At 40.5% G+C, this 22,023-nt stretch overlaps 1 protein-coding gene across 21 annotated transcripts in view; it reads right to left on the bottom strand.

The window, feature by feature from the left end:
- MACF1 (microtubule actin crosslinking factor 1) overlaps positions 1–22,023 on the bottom strand; it is a 303,966-nt gene that overhangs the window by 82,263 nt on the left and 199,680 nt on the right. For 19 of the 21 annotated variants that reach the window (XM_056556581.1, XM_056556595.1, XM_056556594.1 and 16 more), the window contains 6 exons: positions 15,374–15,436; positions 15,008–15,243; positions 14,184–14,313; positions 12,996–13,195; positions 11,243–11,738; positions 9,657–11,128 (listed from right to left, as the gene is read on the bottom strand). In XM_056556581.1, the coding sequence (XP_056412556.1) occupies positions 9,657–11,128; positions 11,243–11,738; positions 12,996–13,195; positions 14,184–14,313; positions 15,008–15,243; positions 15,374–15,436 (2,597 nt within the window). The remainder of the gene's footprint in view (positions 1–9,656; positions 11,129–11,242; positions 11,739–12,995; positions 13,196–14,183; positions 14,314–15,007; positions 15,244–15,373; positions 15,437–22,023) is intronic. The other 2 variants (XM_056556593.1, XM_056556578.1) reach the window with 1 other exon arrangement.

Below are 22,023 nucleotides of genomic sequence, written 5' to 3'. Positions count from 1 at the left end.
AATGTATGGCGCAACATAAAAATTATTTGTTTAGGTAAATTGAAAAGAAAACTGCAATTTCGCAAATTTTGGAAAGTTTTGTTTTCATGCTGTACACATTATGCTAAAAATGACATGTTTTCTTTATTCTGTGGGTCAATACGATTAAAATGATACCCATGTTCATATCCTTTTCTATTATTGTACTGCTTTAAAAAAAAAAAAATCTCAAGCTTTTTTTAACCAAATTAGTATGTTAAAAACCACTTGAATAACCTTCTCATTTTTCCATAAAAGGGGCTCTATGAGGGCTAATTGTGATCTTTAGTTTTTATCGGTACCACTTTTGCATATATGTAACTTTTTATTCCCTTTTATAAAAATTTTTGGGATTGTGATGTGACAACAAAGCAGTAATTTTGGACTTTTATTTTCTACATTTACGCCGTTCACCGTACATATCATTAACATTATATTTTGATAGTTTGGACACCAAATTTATAATTTTTTTACACTTTTGGGATAAATAGGAAAAAGGGGCCATTTAAATTTATATTGAGAGGGGCTTTTTCACATTTAAAAAAAAATTATAAATTTTTTCTTAAATTTTTTATTTCCCCCCAGGGGACTATTTATAGCAATCACTATATTGCAGATACTGAACAGTGCTATGCATAGGCATAGCACTGATCAGTATTATCAGCGATCATCTTCTCTGTTCTGTTGATGTCAGACTAGAAGAGAAGACCCCGGGATGAGACAGTCGGAACAGGTAAGAAGACCTCCGGCCACGTTGGATGATCCAGTCAAACGACTGCATTGCCGCAGGTGCTGTGATCTGTGTTAATCAAGGCCTCTAAGGGGTTAATGGCGGACATCAGCACAATCACTGATGTCCGCTATTAACGGCGGGTCCCTGACTGCTGATAGCAGCTTGGATCCACTGTGCATAATGCGAGCACCTCTCCGATGCTTGTGTCATGTACAGCACGTAAATGTACGTCCTGGTGCGTTAACTACCAGAACACCAGGACGTACATTTATGTCCTGGGTCGTTAAGGGTATGTTCACACGTACAGGATCTGCTGCATATTTTCTGTAGTTGATATTGCTACCCACTGAAGTCAATGGGTAGCAAAATCAGCAGAAAAAAATGTGCCGCAAAAAAATTTCAGAAGAGCCTGTACTTGTGAATGTAGCCTAAAGCAGTGTTTCACAACCAGGGTGCCTCCAGATGTTGCAAAACTACAACTTCCAGCATGCCTGGACAGCCTTTGGCTGTCCAGGCATGCTGGGAGTTGTAGTTTTGCAACACCTGGGGGCACCCTGGTTGGGAAACACTGGCCTAAAGGATACCTCGCCTTTCAAAACAGCATGTCTACAATTGCGTAGTCCTTTGACTCTGCTCAGGCAAGCAATATACAGAATTTCGATATGTCCCATTGACTTGCACTGCAATGCAATTGTATGGGACTTTTTGCAATCCCATATACCTCTTGTTTTATTGTTTTAGCTGAGCAGAAGTGAAAGAACTCTGCACTTGGAGGAGTGCCAGATTTGAAAAGAGCGGTATCCTTTAAATCCTTTAGACTGACTTTTGCACTAGGAACAGGTCTGTACATCTAAAAAGACCATAATTCCCTATTTTGAAAATCCACCCCTAGTTTTAGCTTTAAAATCTGTATCAAAATAGAGGTTACAGTAAAATAAGTATATTTAACAGTACAAAAACTCTTCAGCTGTGACAGTACCTTGCTGGGTACAGATATGTGGTGTATGTAATTCATATATTTGTGTAGTTTAGCCATACATGGTATAGTAAACCACCAATACAAACAGTGCCTGCTCAATCCCTTCTCCAGCAGATTGGTGGCTTCATTCCAGAAAGAGGCTTGGAAACATAAGCGAGATATACAACATATTTAACAGCCTGTCAGAGGACACTATAACTTCCTCCAAATGACTGATAGGTCACAACTTCCTTACATCATGTATATCCATGGAGATTCCCCTAAACATCTATTGGCCTGTAGACCTCATCTCTGGCACAGCTTGACTTGTGTACCGTCCATGTAAAACCACATTCACTTCCTGCTATTGTCTCGACATCCCATGAGCTCAGACATTTCCCTTCTAATATCCATGCTCAGGCACCAAACTGTTAACTGGGAAAACAGGGTTGGATTACACTTTACTGGAAATGCATCTCTCCCCTCCATCTAGGTTAGAATCACTATTGTAATTCTAGGCAGCTACTATACTAAATGTGCATGAAGACTGAACTCAAAGCAAGAACTGTAAAAGTTATGAACTTTTACAATAACATTTCCAGTAACAGGTTATTATGGAAGTTCTCCCAGGGCCCAGGCTAAGTAATTGGTCTAAGGCTTCAATTTTTTATCTTAATACTACATTTATGGCAGCAAAATATGGCTTTTGGGCACCTATATTAAAGTCTATCATGTTCCTGCTGTTTTATAATAATTACTGTCTGAACTGGGACAAGAAATTAGTGAGTGAAAGCTGCTGACAGGTCCAATGCAGCAGTGGAGCATAATGGGAGGGTTTATAAGTCAAGTACCCCCCCAAATACATCACCCCAATCTATTCAGAAGGCTATGGTCAATTACTAGGCTGCACCCACTTGTGTCACAGAATGAAGAAAATGGGAATGAACCCTAAAGACATTGCACATAACCCCCGGGGTGAACTTGCATTAAAAATATAGTGCATTGGTAGTTTATTACTTTGCATTTATTACGGCATTTGTTATTATTGGGTGGTTATTTTTAAATTCTTTTTTTTTACATTTTGATGGGAACTAAAAATCTCATCTTACAAATCTTTGGGATGCTGCATTGAATAATTTTGTATGCCCTTCGCAGATACTAGTTAATAGTATGCAAATAGTGGGGGTCTATACTTTGGCCATCACTCACAGTGGCATTATGTGCTAACATCCAAGCCTATATTTCCAATTTACAAAATCAGGTGGTAATTAAACAATTTTACCTGAAAGAATACTGGAGCCCATCCCCCAAAAATAGGATAACGTTCACATTAAATAGCTTAGGATGCCCTGATCAAACCTTTTTTTACAGTTTTGTGATATGCCCTTCCATTTTCGAGATATGTGGGTTTATAATTTGTCTGAAAATTCTAGGAATCAGTCAGATGGACGTGACCTAATATTAATAGAAGTGAATATAAGGTGTTAGGCAGGATTATATAGTCAGGGGGTATGTATCAGGCATGCATGCCCCAAATGTACAACCATCCACACTCAAACTGTATAATCCCACCCATCCCGATACTGTATTCAAAATCTACGCCAGCTCCGAGCTGGTGTAGATTTCTGAGGATGCCATACAGGGCCGCCTTAGAAGCACTACAATCCTACACAGGTGAGAGTTTACTTTAGACCGATATATGCAAAGCCAGTCTCTGTAGATTACACCCCCAAAACCTCTGCCACCGCCGACTTTAGGGTACCGTCACACGTGCATATTTTTGCTGCTGCTGATTTTTCTGCCCATTGACTTCAATGGGCAGCAAAATCTGCTGAAGCAAATCTGCAGCAGAAAATCTGGATTACTTACCGGCAATCTGTTTTTCGAGAACCCATGAAAGCACCCCAGGAGAGGACCTCCCACCGTGGAACAGGACACCTGGATATAAATTTGGACCTCCTTCCTCTTCACCCTCAGTTCAATTATAATGTACTCCTACGGAGCAAGAGGTAGAACAACCTGCACAAAAATAAAAAGGGAGGGCAAACTGAGGGGTGCTGTCATGGGTTCTCGAAAAACAGATTACCGGTATGTAATCCATATTTACCCTATCACCCGTGACAGCACCCCTAGAATAGAAATGACTAGGGGGGACAGCAGCCTGAAGAAACTTGCGACCAAAACTTAGATCGGCAACTGGTTTGAGGTGCAACCTGTAGTGCTTCAGAAAGGTATGGCTAGATGACCAGGTGGCTGCCCTACAAATTTGGACTATGGAAGCGTCAGCTTTTTCTGCCCAAGATGCTGCAACTGCCCTTGTGGAATGAACTTTAAAGAAAGAAGGGGTGTCTTGACTTTTTGCCTCATAAGCCATTGTAATGGCAAGTTTAATCCACCTACTAATAGTGGATCTGGAGGCAGCTTTATCCCTTTTAGTTCAAGAAAACTGTAAAAGAAGGTTTTCAGATGTACGAAAACTTTTAGTAGAATCAATATAAGTGATTAAACACCTTCTTACATCTAGATTATGAAAAAAACTTTTTTTTTCATTAGAAGGATTGTCACAGAAGGAAGGGAGAATAATGTCTTGATTTCTGTGGTAATCAGACACTACTTTAGGCAAGAAGTGCGATCATGTTCTCATTACAACCCTATCATTGAGAATCTTGGTATAAGGGGAAAAGGCTGAAAGGGCATGTAACCCCCCACCCTTCTGGCTGTGGTGATGGCCAAGAGAAAAGCTAGTTTGATTGTTAAAACTTTAATGGAGACAGATTCTAGAGGCTCAAATGGAAGGGTCGTGAGGGTGTCTAGCACTAAAGTGAGATCCCATGGAGGAACTAAGGATCTAGTTGAAAGGCAGAGTCTGGAAGCCCTTACTAGAAATCTTTTAATAAGAGGCTGCTCAGCCAACATAGAATTTAGGAAGGAACTTAGAGCAGAGACTTGAACCTTGAGAGTATTGGGACTGAGGCCTAACTCTAGCCCTCTCTGTAGAAAACTGAGAATAACAGGGATACTAGGTTCTCCTAGGGGATCTAGTCCATCACCTGCAAAATTAAGAAAAGCTTTCCAAGTTCTAAGGTAGATTTTTGAAGTTACTTCCTTCCTGCTTGCAAGTAAGGTACTAATTACCCCACCAGTAAAGCCTCTTCTCTTAAGGATTAGCATTTCAGCATCCAGGCCGTGAGATGCAGATGAGGGGATGGGGATGCAGAACTGGGCCCTGCGAGAGATCTTCCCTGTCTGGAAGAATCCATGGTTGGCACACTGACAGAGTCCTCAGAAGGGTAAACCAGGGTCTCCTGGGCCAGAAGGGAGCAATAAGCAAGACTTGAGAATGGTCCTTTTGAATTTTCCTTAGGACTGCTGGGATTAAGCGGAAGGGGGTGGAAGTGTACCCCACCCCCTTTGTTCATGACTGTGAGAAAGCGTCCACTGCAGATGGATGATCCAGAGAATTTAGAGAGTAGAACTTGGGAAGCTTTTTGTTTAGTTTTGAAGCAAATAGATCTACTGAGAAGACTCCAAATCTGTGACTTATCATACTGAAGCCTTACGGATTTAGCGACCACTCTAACTGGCTCATCTTGTTTCTGCTGAGAAAATCTGCTATGGTATTCTCTTTGCCCTTCAGGTGTACTGCCCATATAGATGACACATGGATCTCTACCCAAAGAAAGATTTGAGATGTCAGGTCCATAAGTTGTTTGGATCTTGTTCCCCTCTACTTGTTGAGGTATGCTACTGTGGTTGTGTTGCCTGTATAGATTAAGACATCTTTCTCCTTCACTTGGTGAGAGAAGCAGAGAAGCACTTGATAGACCGCTGAGAGCCCCTTGTAATTTGGGGCTGAAGGAGCTAGATGTGGATCCCATTCCCCCTGAAGAAGATTGTGATCCACATGAGCTCCCCAGCCCCAAGGACTGGCATCTGTTGTAATTCTCACTACTGAGTTGGGAAACCAGGGAACTCCTTTGGAGAGATTTTGTGGATCTAGCCACCACCTGAGGGAGAGTCTCGCTTTGAAAGATGGAAGCTTTGATTCAAGGAAGATTTTTCCCCATTCCTATGTAAAAGGATGTCTAGCTGAAGCTCTCTTGACCTGAACTGGGTCCACTTCACTGCTGGAATTGCTGATGTCATGAGACCCAGGACCAACATGGCTTCTCGGAAAGAAGGAGTGTGGGATAGAAATAGACTCAGTACCTTCTCTTGAAGCAATAGTTGTTTCGCTGGAGGCAGGGTTGACATCTGAGTCTGAGGAATAAAATCCCTGCTTCTCTTCTGATTTGGGAACTGGGACTTGTATTGAACTCCAGGAGGAGTCCTGAGGAGATGGTATTTAGGACCCAGGGGCTTGAGGAAATAGTCCCCCAAGCTTCCGCAACAGGAATCCCCCTACTGGAGTGAAGGTGTCATTGTTGGGAATCCTTGGGGCGGGAGTCTCTATTGGGATTAAAAAGGAACCCCTCCCTGACCGGAGCGCCTACCTCTGCCCCTGCGGGATGATTCGGACTGTCTAGGGAGAACAGGAAACCCTTTCTTTTTATCAGAGGCCTTAAGGAGGATATCATCTAAAGGAGGCCCAAAGAGAAGGTCACCAGCACAAGGGATAGCACAGAGTTTTGACTTGGATGTGACGTCCCCTTTCCAAGATCTAAGCCAGATGGCTCTCCTGGCTGAGTTTGACAAAGCTGCAGACCTATAAGAGGATCTGACAAGATCCACAGTGGAATCTTCTAGGAAATCAGCAGCCTTGGAAATCACAGGAAAGGAATCTAAAATGTCCTGCCTAGGAGTTTTATTCTCTATATGGGATCTAAGTTGAGCCAACCATACCCTTAAAGACCTAGTCACACACACTGAGGCTACTGGGGCTCTAAGAGAACCTGCTGCTACTTCCCAGGTTTTCTTATTGAATGGATCAGCTTTTCTATCCATGGAGTCAGAGAGAGAGCGAAGATCCTCAAAAGGCAGAGCAAATATTTTTTTTATAGAAATCATTGCTACAGGCGCATCAATAAGGGGGGCTCTATCCCAATTTTTTGTGACTTCTTCCTCAAAGGGATATTTTCTCTTTAGGTGTTTAGTAAGGTAGGAATTTTTATCTGGCTGACTCAACTCCTTATCAATAAGGGCTTTAACTTTGTTATGGAGGCTGGAAGTGCGCCTGTCGTTAGGACATAGAGCGCATCATCAGCTGACAAAGGCTCTTTATTTTCTTCCACATTCATGCTAATACGGATGGCTTTAATAAGTTGCTCCGTATCCTCACGGGTAATCCAAGATATAGTACCCGAATCTTCTATTTCTTCATCAGATGATAAGGCTTCCCCTTATCTTCCCCTTAGGACTCCTGTGAAGGGGATTGGGATAATGGGGCAGGAAGAACGGTCACAGCTTTATCTTTTGCAAGGCCTAAGTCCTGTAGAGAATTTGAGCTCATCCTTAATTATTTTTTTGATGGTTAGCACTAAAGAGGAGGATTCCTGGGCAACTAGAGCGTCTACACAGGACGGACAGATGGCTCTTTTATATGAGGGATCTAGTGGACCTCTACATTGCGCACATTCTATATTATGAGTTTTAGATAACGCTTTCCTAGGGGCCTCAGCTGAAATTGTATCTGCCTACAACAAAGCACATGATAACCCCAATTAGACCATACACAATGAAAACATGTAAACGGTCTCGCCCAAGGAAGCTGTAGTAGAGGGATGGAGTTCTTGGATTTAGCGCGTCCACCTTCTTTCCCAGGTTCAGGCATGCTGGAGAAGGTCTTCGGTTTGGGAGCAGAACCAGAATTCAGGCACCACTTCAAGATCAACTGCAGTATGGAAAACTGCACCGATGCAGGAGCTGGCTGCTGCGGTCAGAGGGATCTCCGGACGCAGGAGATGCAACAGACGCCCAGCTCCGGAATTCACGCCTCTTAAATCTTCGCGCGCGCGTCCCCCGGAAGTGATGCATCATCACTGTGTGCCGCACCTCCAGTCACATGCATGCGCACACACGCACGCACGCACACACGCACACACGCACGCACACACGCACACACGCACACACGCACACACACACACACACACTGAGGATACGCAGAGACTGGAGCGCTGGCCAGCTGACCCACAGACTCCACAGTGCCCCCCTAAAGGTAACACCGCCGAACCGGACACTGCCCGACCCCACAGCAGACATGCCGGCGGCTCTCGTGGAGACTTATGCCGGCCGGGAAACCCCTCGCAACCCAAGGCAACGGGGGGCCCACAGCTCAACATATGTCAAGAGGTCAGAAAACTTCCAGGCCTCCTATCCTTAGGACAGGAAACAAGAACTGAGGGTGGAGAGGAAGGAGGTCCAAATTTATATCCAGGTTTCCTGTTCAAAAGTGGGAGGTCCTCTCCAGGGGTGCTGTCATGGGAGATAGGGTAAATATGCACATGTGAACGCACCCTTTGTGTGGATTTTCTCCATGGACTTCATCTGGGAGGTCAAATCTGCAGCTGCTGTGGATTTTGATGAAGAATTGTTGTGAATTTGCTTTCAAATACATTGGGGGTCATATTCAAAACTATATGTCAAAAATTTTGCGTTTTGTGACAACAATTTGGCGCAAAAAAGTTTAAAGTGATCTAAGGTTTACACTAGTCACACCACTTTTGCAAAAGTGGGTGTGGTTATGTAAATTTCATGTTTAACATGATATCTTCAAAGGGGTGAGAGTCCATTTTACATCCAAAATTTCACACCAGCTCTTTGCAAGTGTAGAAATATCAGAAATGGTTGTTTGTTTTTGTTTCCTTTTGTTTTTTTGGGGAGGGGGGGGGGAAGTGTTATTTTTATCAGTTATTGAAAAATAAATAATTATTTTTGGAAATGTTAACAAAAAAGATATTTGTTTTCATGGTCACTGCCCCTGCACTCACATTTAAACCCTGGACATGTTTTATTCTTACAGTTACAGCTTATATGGGCACTGGTAATCATGGAATATTACGAGATAAGCTTCCTCCAAAATTTAGCAATTTTGGAGCAAAAGTGGCATAAAAATGAACACACATTATTTTCAAAGCAGCCTAAAAGACCTGTGAATATATGTGAGGAGAAAAAATGAAAGTGTAATAAATATCAGTGTAACAAATGACAGCAGTTTTTTTTAATATCTCCCCCATTGTTTTTTCTTCTATACCACTGTCATCATGGCCATCTGCATGACTTGGAGCAATGTTTTTGCCTCAGAATTTTGTGGAAACACTACAGAAAACTCAAAGCATATCTACCCTGTGTGAACATACCCTAAAACAGACTTCCCATATTACCAGAACAGTGATCTCTTGGAGCCACCCCGAGATCCTGAGTATTCACCCAAAGTGAACAAACCCTAAGGCCATATTCGCAAGGCAGTATATTGGTCAGAACTTTGCATCAGAATTTATAAGCCAAAATCAGGAGTAGAACCTACATAGAGAAAACTATACTAGGAATATTTGTACCTCTTTTGCCTTACATTACCACCATCAATACTTTGAAGCTTTATGCTATATTTTTAGTAAAATTCTTCAGGCACTGCAGCCCAGAAAACAGCATTGCTTATCTGTGCAATATATACCCTGTAGGAGAGTTCTTTATTCATTAGGATACAGCCACCTATTTGAGCTAGTCTCAGCCTTGAGGCAGTAGAGCACAGAAGTGAATGGATTTCATTTATAACTCCTGTGCTTCTACCTAAATGTATAATGTTCTAAAGAGATTACACATTTTAAAATCCAAGAACACATCAGAAGCAGTAGAAAATATCAAACCAGACTCAGAATGCAGATGATCTTAAGACAGATCATTCTCCTAGAAGTAAAAAACAAGCAGGTGCTGTGTGGAGCCCACAGGTGAAGGAACACATTAAAGAGTAAATAGTGTAGACAATATCTTAAAAGGAACATAAATCTGTACCTTAAAATCTCCTAACTGCTGCTTAATAGCTTCCACTTCAGTGCTAACAACCTCCTGCAACGCACTGCTGCCCTCTGCGGTCAAAATCTGCTGTTTCAATTCTTTTAGTTTCAGGTTAAAGTCCTCAACTCTTCTCTGTGTGGCTTCCAATTGCTGCTGTCGGTTTTTGCCCCTTTCAGTCAGTTTAACACACTGTTTATTCAGTGTGCCAAGTTCTCGCATTAATGCAATGAGATCAGGTCCTCCCTCATTTTCTAACATAACTCTGCACTTCTTTTCTGAAAATTCAACATCAGCTTTTAAGCCTTGTAGAGTTTCCAAAAACTTCTGGATGACTTCAGTTTGTGACCTGAGACTATCTACATCTCGCCCCACTGGGCCCATGTTATCAAGTTCATCGTCTAGATCAGTCAGATTCGAGAATATTTCTCTAACATCTGAGTGAAATTGACCAATTCCTTGAAGCTTTTGTTCCATATTCAAACAGCACTCATTCACTTCTTGTTTTACAGTCTCAAAGTCATGTTGTACATCTTCTGCCTGATGTAGCAGACTAGAGACATCAGATCCTTTTGGAGCATCTTCAGTCAAACCTTGAATAAGATTTTTCAAGTACTGAACCTGAGTGTCCAGATTCTGCAGCATTTCCTGTTGAGATTTCATGTTTTCTAAGTTCTTACTGCTACAGGCTTGAGAACCAAGTGCTGCATAGATCTCCAAGTGATGTTTGGCTCCTTCCAACTTCTTATCAATGTTTTTAAAACTGTCATTAAGCTCCTTAAGTCTCAGAGACATCTCTTCAATAGACCCTGCTTTGGCATGTAGCTGTTCTGTGACACTGTCCATCCTCTGATTTAGCTGGGCCTTCTCCTCTAAAATGTCTTGGTCGTCAACTTCAGCAGCTTCTGTTAGGAGGTCTGCTGTGCTGTTCATCATCTCCAATAGAGAACGTTTCTTGTCCATTTCACTTTGGAGAACCTTTGCTCTGAGAAGCTGGGCATCAAGGTGCATGGGGTCAAGAGTGACCTGCATTTGTTTCAGCTGATTTTCACTATCTTCTAAACAAGGTACAAGATCTTCAACATGTCTTCTATACTTCTGGGCTTTATGCAAACAATCTTTCAGCTTGCCAAGTTTTTCAAATGTCTTCTTCCCTAGTTCTTCCCAGTTTGATTTTAGACTTGCTAGCTGATTTTGAAGTGCAGTTTTCTCTTCACCCGGCTGAGAGGATAGAAGCAAAGATTCACCCTCTGTAACAATCATTTCATAGGACCCACTATTCTGGTTCAATGTTTTCTGGAATTCCTCCTGCTCCTGAAGAAGAGACTGCAACTTCTCCAGTTTGGATGACACTGGTTGACTCTTGGACTGTTGCATCTGTTTTTCCTCCAGCCAGTTTCTCAACTCATCAAACATCTGCTGGAACTGCTGAGAACTGGCAAGAGCTGTCTGTAGCCGATTTACACGATCCGCTGCAAATTAGAATACACAGTTAATACATTCATATTCACAAAAACAAAAAAGTTAATTTAGAACAATAAAATAATGTGGAACAATAAAAATGGGTGTTTGTGAACAAGTTTTACCTGCCAAATCTTCCATTCCTTTAAGAGGAAGAGCCACAGTGTCAAGTCGCTTTTGAAGTTCATCTTTGAGGTATGGTTCTGCCACAAGAGCAGACAATTCACTGCATAAGATCTGAGCTTCAGCAACTTCTTGAGCAAGGGTCTCCAGTTCTGAGCGAATTCCGCTAGTTTCTTGCAGATGCTGTTTTACGGCATCAGGTTGGGTGCTAACTGCTGATTGTGCACCAAGTTTTTTCCCAGTTTGCTTTATCTTGTCTGTAAGTCCTTGTAAGACCTCTTGATACTGGGTACTCTTCACAGCAGCTTGATCAATATGGTCAGCTCTGGAATTCAGACGGCTGGTTAACTCTGTCCACTTCTGGCTGATTTCATTGAAATCATCTTCAACCTGGCTGGTGGATGGAGATTCATCTCCAGGGCCTGTCAGGATACCATAGGCTGCATGCTTTAGCTCTTCATACTGGGTTTTGCGAGCTTCAAATTCCTTTAACATAAACTGGAACAAAAATAACAGCAGTGTTTGCATAAAGTGACAGATCAGAATACACAAAGTCAAGACACAACAGAGCAGAATACATAAATTGGAAGCCAGTATTCACGAGACAAAAGCAACTGTGTTCTAATAATTCAAGTCATTCATCTACAAACTTCACAGTAAGATGTCCTTACAATCCTGTTTTATGATACTCCCCCAAAATGTATACGGTGCCAACTGAACCTTTTATTTACCTCTATTACATACAAACATAGCAAGATTTACGGCAGAAAAGACCATCTAGTGTGCTTTACATTTTTTTACTTTTATCTTAGGATATATGTGGATTTTTCAACCGAATCTTCTAAAATAATATTTTTACCCAATTAACCTCAAATCGGTTCTGCTTGTTCTAATGTAACCATTATCTGCCCGTCATACAGCTATTTACATTGGCAGTTAAGAAAGTTTATATGGAGGGGGCTCAGACAATTGAAATCGTTGTGTGTGGGAGTCTTGTTCCTTTTGTTTCTGTCTAAACAAAATTAGCCCTGATACAACCCAATAGAAAGAAAAAAATAAAAGTAGTCAGAATTTACCAATTTTTTCTCTTTTAGAGTAAAAAAAAAAAAAAAAGGGAAAGGCTATATAAATTGTATATCCTTGTAATTGTACTTACCCACAGAATACAGATAACATGTCCCCTTTACTGTAAAGACATTGCTGTATAGCAGTATACGTTTGTTGCACTGTATATACCTTAGCATTCTTTTTTTGGGGGGATGACTACATATACCTGGGATGTACAGCAATAACACTGTGTGAATGCTGCCAGACTCTGGGGACTGTACAGAAAATTGTTCTGTTAAGTGTAGTAATGTTTAAGTGTACAAGACTCTAGTGGTGAGAATAATAAAGGTAAACTCACTTTTAAACAACTTTATCTCTATGGGGGAGCCGAAGAAAGCCCAACAGCTCTCCCATAGAGATATATGGAGGGAGCGTGGCAGCCCCCCACTTCGGGCAGGGGGTCTTGACGAGCTGCTCTGGGGACAGCCGTGGCTCCATATAGGAGATCGCAGGGGGCTCCAGCTCTCGGACCCCGCTAGATCTAAAACTAAATTTTTTATTCATGAGACTACTTCTTTAATATTCAGCATCAATGAATGTACAGTAAAACAGGTGCTAAATAAAGGCACTTTTATCAAATGTGATGTTCCTGATTCAGCTATACCGCGGACTATCCTTTCAGAAATGTATTGTTAATGCTCTGCTTACCTGAACCTGTTGTTTCTGTGCATTCAACATGTTGGGATCAATTGAGAGAGGGCCCAGAACACTCATCATCAGCTCTTTCTCCATCAGCCATGGACGTAGCTGGGATCCAGCAGCTTGAAAGGTAGCCAGCTGGTTGGCAGACTCCTCCAATTTTTTCTGTCGCTCAGAGGTAACTTGATTAGCTCGATCCCATTGTTTATCTAAATAAATAAACAAGTAAGTACATTGTTTTCTTCAAAACTTCTATTAAATATCCACATTGTCTATTTCAATGTAATAAGACTTGGGTATTACTAATATAATTATAAACATAAAGATGGTATAACATTTTACAGTCATAGATATAAAGTGTACAGGTGCGGTGGTGCACCACAACTCATAGCATACACAGAGTAATAACAAAATATTGCTTGAAACAGAAATTCTTGAAGACATGAAATGTGGATTAAGCAGAGCTCTTAAAGGAAAATTGTCAGCATGCTTCCCCCGCACTAACCAGCAGTACTGGCTGATAGTGCGGGGACGCTGGTCAGTTTGATGCCTACTGTGCCCGGATCCGTCCCGCCGAAATCTTCTATTTTTTCTATATGCTAATTAAGTGCTAACTGGAACAGGCGGGGTTACTTGCACTCTAACGTCAGCGCCGCCAGCTGCAGCACAGCCCAGCTCATCAATAGAGAGCGGAGAGAACAGCGAAAGGCGGAGTGAGGAATATTCAGGAGCTGGGCGGCACTGATGTCAGAGTGCCAGTAACGCTGGCCTGTGCCAGTTAGCACCTAATTAACATATACAGAAAAACGAAGATTTTGGCCATACGGCGGGACGGATCCGGGCACGGTAGGCATCAAACTGATCAGCGTCCCCCTCACTATCAGCCAGTACCGCTGGTTAGTGCGGGGGGAGCAAGTTGACCGTTTTCATGTATGTGTGTGTGTATATATATATATATATATATATATATATATATATATATTGTGAACAATTCCTTGTGTTAGTATATCTGATGTAAAGTCTCAATAGCAATAATACTCTGGGTGCAGAAGGCAGAATTCCAACACAATCCTAGTATAACCGATCTAAGCTTCTATCCTTCTCCTGCCAGAACCAATTTTTTTATACATTTTTCCCAGGGGTGCAAAGACACAGAAATTTAATTTCCATATTTTTCATGTTGTAATGCATCCTTACTAAGATTTTCCAGCATTTGCCTCCAGGTCTCAGCCTCAGGGGAGTTAGGATACTTTTCCAGCAAATCTTTCAGCTCAGCTTTCAACTTTTCCACTTTTTCAGAACTCTGTTCAAGTTCAGATATGAACTCCTAACATTTAAAAATAAAAAAAAGGAAAGGAAAAAAAATTAGTCCCGTGTATATCAGCCAAACGGTAGTAGGACAACAGATATAGCTGTCACTATTTTAATGTGCAGTTCAACTACAGATTTTTTTTTCTACAAATAATGCAATAAAAGTCTCCTATTCTATATATTAGCAGGAGCAAAGAGGAATGGAGTGGAGACTGTACATGGTAACTGTGTCTACCATAGGGAAGAAAAGTGACAGTTGAGTCATCACAAGAACACATTACTTATGAAGCCCCCCATACTTTTTCCTACACCTACGTCAATTTTTGTGTTTGAAAATAGTTCACGTTTATCAAATTTTCCATAGCTTTTGTATTTAGTCGACTTGGAGTTGAACACCAGTGTGATTTGTAGTTCTCAAACAGGTGTGTTAAAAATGGCATTTATGTTTATTCCTTACATAAGACCCTTTCCTAAAGGACCTGTAAGTTCTCTTTCCCATAGTGCTTCCCACAGTCAAAGGAGTAAACCAAGTGACATTGAGGCAATAACAATTATGCATGGGGTAGATCTAATGGACCACCTATTTGCTAGATTTTTTAAAACTTTGAATGCAACATTAAGGAGAGAAATAAAACCATGTACAAGTGCAAAATAGTATTGCTGGCCATACGATCAGAACCCAAACCTTAGTTTTCAGTGTTTAAACTTGCCTTGTTCTGTTCTGCTTGTGCTTTAACAATTTCACTCTTCTTTGGTGAAACATTGACAGCAGTAATAATACTTTCTTTAGACTCCAACCACTGCAGCATCTGATTTGTTTCTTGCTGAACATTCTTCATCTTTTCCACCATGGTAGACAACTGCTCCTCACGGTTTTTCAGTACTACTCCAAGTTCTTCATACATCTGACTAATTTCAGAAACATCACACTGTATCCCAGTCAAATCTAAAAAAAAAAAAAAAAAAAAAAAAAAAAAAAGTATAGTGTATACAGTTAAAAAACACATAACAAAAGCAGAAAAAGTATTCCTATGATCAAAGCACAAGTAGACAAACAAGCAAATGGACATGCTCACCTTGGCAAGTATGATATCCATTAACATTCCCTACTGTGCTCACTGATGCCATCAGAACAGAACCTGAACAGGACAAGAAGGCAAAGCAGGGACATCACAAATGTGGTACAAACACAACAAGAACACTGGACACTGCAAGACAGCTCTATACATTGTTCATTCATGGAAATCATAACTAATACAATAAAAAAAAAAAAATCTGTAAAAAAAACAAAAACAGTATTCTAGCATTATTCTCAATGTACTCCTAATCCTGTAAACTTTCATCTTAGTCTAACATTCAATTAGCATAACAAGCGAACACTTAAATGACAACCTTCTATACATAAGGGAGATGAACAATGGTGACATTATCAATGAGGTTCTATCTCATAGCCACTGACTAAAATAGAACCTGTTGTCAGGTTTATACTGCATGAAACAGGGATTATTACAATGATCTATGATTCACTTTAAAATGTTGTGGCATTTCAGGTGTGAAAACCAGCCAGGAATGGGACTCAGTCACTGTGGTTGTCCCCAGCAGCTTCCTCTCACCCTACTAAGCGTAACAGATAAATCTCTTCCTATACATAAATAGGGAAAGACCTATCTGGTGAATTGAGAAAAAGCCTGCTAGTCTGTTTTTAAACAGTGATTTCTCTGAGTACTTCAGACAGAATAACAGACAATTGTAATAAGGGAGGTGGTCCCGAATGTATACTGCCTATAGTTCAAGCTGCATGAAAATGATTACCAGTTCCCTTCAAACAAGGGCTTTTCGTCCTGAAGCCAGGATTTAGACAACTACTATTCCTAACTAGAGTTTGGATACTGAAATAATTATTAGAAAATGTAAACATGATGTTTATGTTAAGGTGCCATAAAAGCTATGATACTGTAAGTGCAAGGTCCCAGTACTGCCTTTTGCATGGCCATAAATAACTATTGTGCAGAGTGGAAAGCACAAGAGCCAAGTCTCTTATACACCTGCACTCAGAGCTACTTTCAGAGGTTCCATCACTTGACAATAAGCATAGTACAACTTTTAGATCTGTTGTATGACAGATTGATCACAGCTATCAGGTTTCTGTTATAACTGGAATCCATGCCATTTTGTATGCCCAACAGTCTGTTTGCAAGCTGCTTGCCTCCCTACTGAAATAAACATATTTATGGATGTTTAGGAGTGATAGCAGTCAGTCAAGTTGAAGGGATTTTCCAGAATTAGAAAAACTCAGCCTATTTCTTAAAAAAATATATATACAGTGGTCCCTCAAGTTCCAATATTAATTGGTCCCAGGACGACCATTGTATGTTGAAACCATTGTATGTTGAGTCCATAACTCTATGGAAACCTGGTAATTGGTTCTAAAGGCACCAAAATGTCATCGAAAAAAATTAGGAAAAAGTGAGAATTAAAGAAAAATAAGTAGATAACTAATACAGATAAAGCAAATCCTTACATATAAAAGTAATAAAGATCTGCTGGGAGCTGTAATCACTGTCTGTGTCAGTGTTTCCCAAGCATGGAGCCCCCAGCTGTTGCAAAACTACAACTCCCAGCATGCCCGGACAGCCGAAGGCTGTCCGGACATGCTGGGAGTTGTAGTTTTACAACAGCTGGGGGCACCCTGCTTGGGAAACACTGGCCTATGTAGAGGACAGGAGCTTCTTCAGGGTCCTGTACAGTACACGCAGGGTCCTATAAAAGTAACATGGAGTCACCCCCACATGGTGTCCAGAGGAGCAGCTACCCTGGTACAGGTAAAGTGTACAGAACATGTAATACCCCCTGTACTGTAGGGGGAGCTACTATACATCAGTCAGTGCATACGCTTCAGTTTTACCAGTGAATGCCTATTCTGATTGGTCGGTTCTTCCGGCCATTGACACGTTTCACAGATCTGGACTGTCTGTATCATTGCATGTTGAGTCTGGTTTCAACTTACAATGGTCCAGAAAAGACCATTGTATGTTGAAACTATTGTATGTCGAGGCCATTGTAAGTTGAGGGATCACTGTATATATAAAAAAAACAGCACCACATCTGTCCTCAGTTTGGGTTCGGTATTGCAGCTCAGTTCCACTGACGTGAATGTAGCCAAATTGTAATACTAAACATAATCAATAATCTATCAAGGACCACAGCGATATTTTGCCCTACATCGAGTACATTGTAAGGAACGTCTGAGCCTGTTGCCATAGACTCTGGATACCTATAATCGATTCAGGACAACAGCGCTCTCTCTGAAGATATTCAGGGTCTACAATACTTACCAACCAGATCCCACTACAACAACACAGAGCTCTGCTTCACCCATACGGGCATTACCGGACCTGTAGTTCTCTAATGAGACTACAGCAGTGAGTGGTGGAATACACCAAAAATCTTTTTTCTCTGTTTTGTATATATCTAACTTTGGCATGAAGATGGGCACTATTGGACTTTTAGTACTCAAAGTGAAATCCGCTGCATAAATCATACAATTGTTCAGATCTTTTACTGATCACTAGCCCAAATAATATTATTAATATCACACAGTGATGGGCACTATTGGACTGTTAATCTGTTTACAGTAATATATGGAGTTTTGGTTTAAACAGTTTTCTAGATAGAACTCTTGACTAGTCTGTTACATTTTAATTCTGCTATGGCTTATTACAGAAAGTTCACTAATTGATACATTATCCATTATATATCCATTAAATAGTGAGGAGTTAGCAAGTGCACTGCGACCTTCCGTCTATTCTTAACGATATTTTACTTATGTATTCTTATTATTACTTTCATCATTTTAAGATATCAATACATTTTTTATTTATATATCTACCACTTAGAGGACTGCTATATTTTTTGCTGTATATTTACCTATTTTCTGCCTTTGGGTATTGGCAATTAGCAGACACCTCGGTTGTAGATAGGTAACATTAGCTGCACCCACGTTACCTATTTTTTATTAAAAACTAGCCGAGTACCCAGCGTTGCCCGGTTTTTCCTTTCTAATGCTTGTTGGGGAGGAAAATCAACAAAGGAGGAAGCTTTTGACTTCATATCCTGACCCCCCTATCCTGACCCGTAATATGTGTACCAGGTATTATTGAAATATCTCCAGCCGTATGGAAGTTATGTGGGAACATACATTTCCCATTGATTTGCATTGGACTTTAAACAAAAACCCCGACCCTCACAAATGGGGGTAGTTAAGGGTTAAATTAACTATCCTATATTTTAAGTGGACATATAAGTAACATGTGACCAAGTATTATCGAAATATCTCCAGCCATTTGGAAGTTATGCAGTAACATATTTTCCATAGACTTGTATGCGACTTTAAACAAAAACCCCGGCCCTGGCAAATGGGGGTGAGGAAGGGTTAAATCACCTATCCTATGTTTGTTGTTGACATATAACTAACATGTGCCAAGTTTCATGTTAATATCTTTAGCCGTTTGGATGTGATGCTGGAACATATAAAAAAATTGTATATATAAAAAAAACAGCACCACATCTGTCCTCAGTTTGGGTTCGGTATTGCAGCTCAGTTCCACTGACGTGAATGTAGCCAAATTGTAATACTAAACATAATCTATAATCTATCAAGGACGACAGCGATATTTTGCCATACATCGAGTACATTGTAAGGAACGTATATTGTATATATATTGTATATACACACACACACACACACATATATACACACACATATATACACACACATTGAGATAGATAGATATATATATATTTAAATGTCCCCTTTCTCCCATTTTATCCCAAAAAGCCTAAAAAAAAAAAAAAAAAAAAAAAAAAAAAACATTTTTGGTATCACCGCGTGCGTAAATGTCCGAACTATTAAAATATAATGTTAATGATCCCATACGGTGAGTGGCGTAAACTTAAAAAAATTAAATTAAAAAAAGTCAAAAATTGCTGTTTTTTGTCACATCGCATTCCAATTTTTTTTTTTAAGTGAATCAAAAGTTACATATAAGCAAAAGTGGTACTGATAAAAAGTAAAGATCATAGCCCCAAAAAAATTATCCCTCATACAGCTCCGTATAAGAAAGTTATAGGTCGTCAAAATAGAGTGACTTTAAATATACAAATTTTGTTAAAAAGTAAAACATTTTTAAAGCAGTACAATAATAGAAAAGTATGCAATGATGGGCATCATTTTAATCATATCGACCCCCAGAATAAAGTGTACAGCGTGAAAAAGAAACCTTCCAAAAATTGCTAAATTGCTGGGTTTTATTCAATTTCTACACACAAATAATGTTGTTTTGGTTGTGCCATACCTTTTATGACAAAATGAGTGATGTTATTACAAAGGACAATTGGTTGTACAAAATACAGGCCCGCATATGGGTCTGTAGATGGAAATATAAGAGAATTATGAGGAGGAAAAAACGAAAATGCATAAATATAATTGGCTATGTCCTGAAGGCTAAAATATGCTGTGTCCTTAAAGGGGTTGTGCGCTGCCCTGACTTTCGGAGTTCCGCTCACAGCGTCTGGAAGTTCATTACTCCGAAAGCTGTGTGCGGGCTTCCGTGTTCGCAGCCGCCGGGCGTGACGTCACGCCCGGCCCCTCGAGACGTCTCGCCCGCCCCCTCGTGACGTCTCGCCCGCCCCCTCAACGAAAGTCTATGGGAAGGGGGCGCGACCGCTGTCACTCCCCCTTCCCATAGACTTTGGTAGAGGGGACAGGCGTGACGTCACGAGGGGGCGGGCGAGGGGCCGGGCGGCCTGCGAGCACGGAAGCAATGTACTTCCGGACGCTGTGAGCGGAGCTCCGAAGATTAGGCCCTTTAAGGGGTTAGAGAGTCCCTGTCATTATAGAAAACATTTGACATGTCAAAAGTTTTGATAGGTCGGCTACTGACTGATCAAAACGGACCTCTAGATATAGCCTGGTGAAGAGTGCGGTAGCATGCATAACTTCCTGGCTGCAGTCTCGGTGCAGTTGCAGGACACGGCTCTATTATAAGTCTACAGCTATATCTAGACATCAGTAGGGTCCCTGCAACATGTCAAACATTTGTAAGACAGGGACACTAAGAATTGTTTTCCAAAAAAGTCATTCCTCAATGAAGTGATGTATAGCTACAGTACATGTTAGCACTGACTTTCTGTGCCACTAACCAATAATTTCCATCAACATAATGAGGTTCTATTCCTAACATAATGGTGTCACCACTAAAGAAAAGGCAGGGATCCATGATAGAAATAGAAATCGCCATTCATTTAATTCATGTTTGTTCAAAGGGTAAAATTACTATATAGCAACAAAGAAACACTAGGGAAAGGCCTAAAAATATCTGAGTTAAATAACTATAAGGCAGCTTTACACTGACCACATTGGTTGGATATCGTACTAGTCTTACTCCTTAATATTACTTGTGTGTCATATCTACAATTAAACAGAAGTGAAACCTAGACCCAATGTTGTATTATGGATGTATTATTGATCATACATCATCCTGATGTCAACATTAGAACAGTATTTAACAGTTCACATAAACAAATTTCCACAAATGCACTGCATTACTTATCTTGGTACGATCCACACTTATAGTCTGTATTAGGGTATGTTCACAAGTAGGTGATTTGCTGCAGATTTCATGCAGTGAGGTCAACAAAATATCTGCAGCATAACATCCATATAAAATCTGCAGCTAATACAGAATACAGTACATGTGAACTTACCCTTACAGTACAGAGCTGTACTTGTTTGTGGGTGCAATACCTGTATTGAAGGGCATTCCCCACTAAAAACAGTGTACAGTTTCAGTGGTGGTAAAGACTCATTACAAAAAACTCCCTTACCATTTTTACTTACATTGAGAATTTATCACATCTGTCATGATTTCTGTTAAAATGGCAGCCATGATGTCTGTGAACAGAGCATAACAGTGTTTCCCAAACAGGGTGCCTCCAGCTGTTGCAAAACTACAAGCATGCCCGGATAGCCTTTTGCTGGAGGTACCCTGGTAGTGAAAGACTGGCATAGCAACTTATTCAGTAAAATAAGTTGTAGCTCAGGATTAGTCCAAGATAAGAAAAGCAGCATATTACTGTGCCAGTTAAAGGGGTACTCCCCTGGAAAACTTTTTTTTCTTTAATCAACTGGTGCCAGAAAGTTTAACAGATTTGTAAATTACTTCTATTTAAAAATCTTAATCCTTCTGGTACTTATCAGCTTCTATTTGCTCCACAGGAAGTAATTTTCTTTTTGAATTTTATTTCAGTCTGACCACAGTGCTCTCTGCGGATACCTCTGTCCATTTTAGGAACTGTCTAGAGCAGGAGAGGTTTGCTATGGGGATTTGCTCCAACTCTGGACCGTTCCTAAAATGAACTGAGATGTTAGCAAAGAGCACTGTGGTCAGACAGAAAGGAAATTCAAAAAGAAAAGAACTTCCTGTGGAGCAAATAGAAGCTAATAAGTACTAGAAAGATTAAGATTTTTAAATTTTTTGGTGACTTCGTGCATCCAACATTTACTGCTCTGTTGACTGGAAGTCACCTTCCCTATGCAAGTATATAAGAATTACATTAAGCATCTCAAGGAGGTAATAGGAACAGGGATTTCAGATCCACAAAGCAGTAGTTGTGGTATTTGTACAGTTATAGCAATAGGGTCACACAGGTAAGCAGCAAGACAGAA

Source organism: Hyla sarda, chromosome 2 (genome assembly GCF_029499605.1).
Source record: "Hyla sarda isolate aHylSar1 chromosome 2, aHylSar1.hap1, whole genome shotgun sequence".
NCBI lineage: Eukaryota > Metazoa > Chordata > Amphibia > Anura > Hylidae > Hyla > Hyla sarda.
The sequence above is the reverse complement of the archived record's forward strand: the minus strand, read 5'-3'. Positions and strand labels throughout refer to the sequence as shown.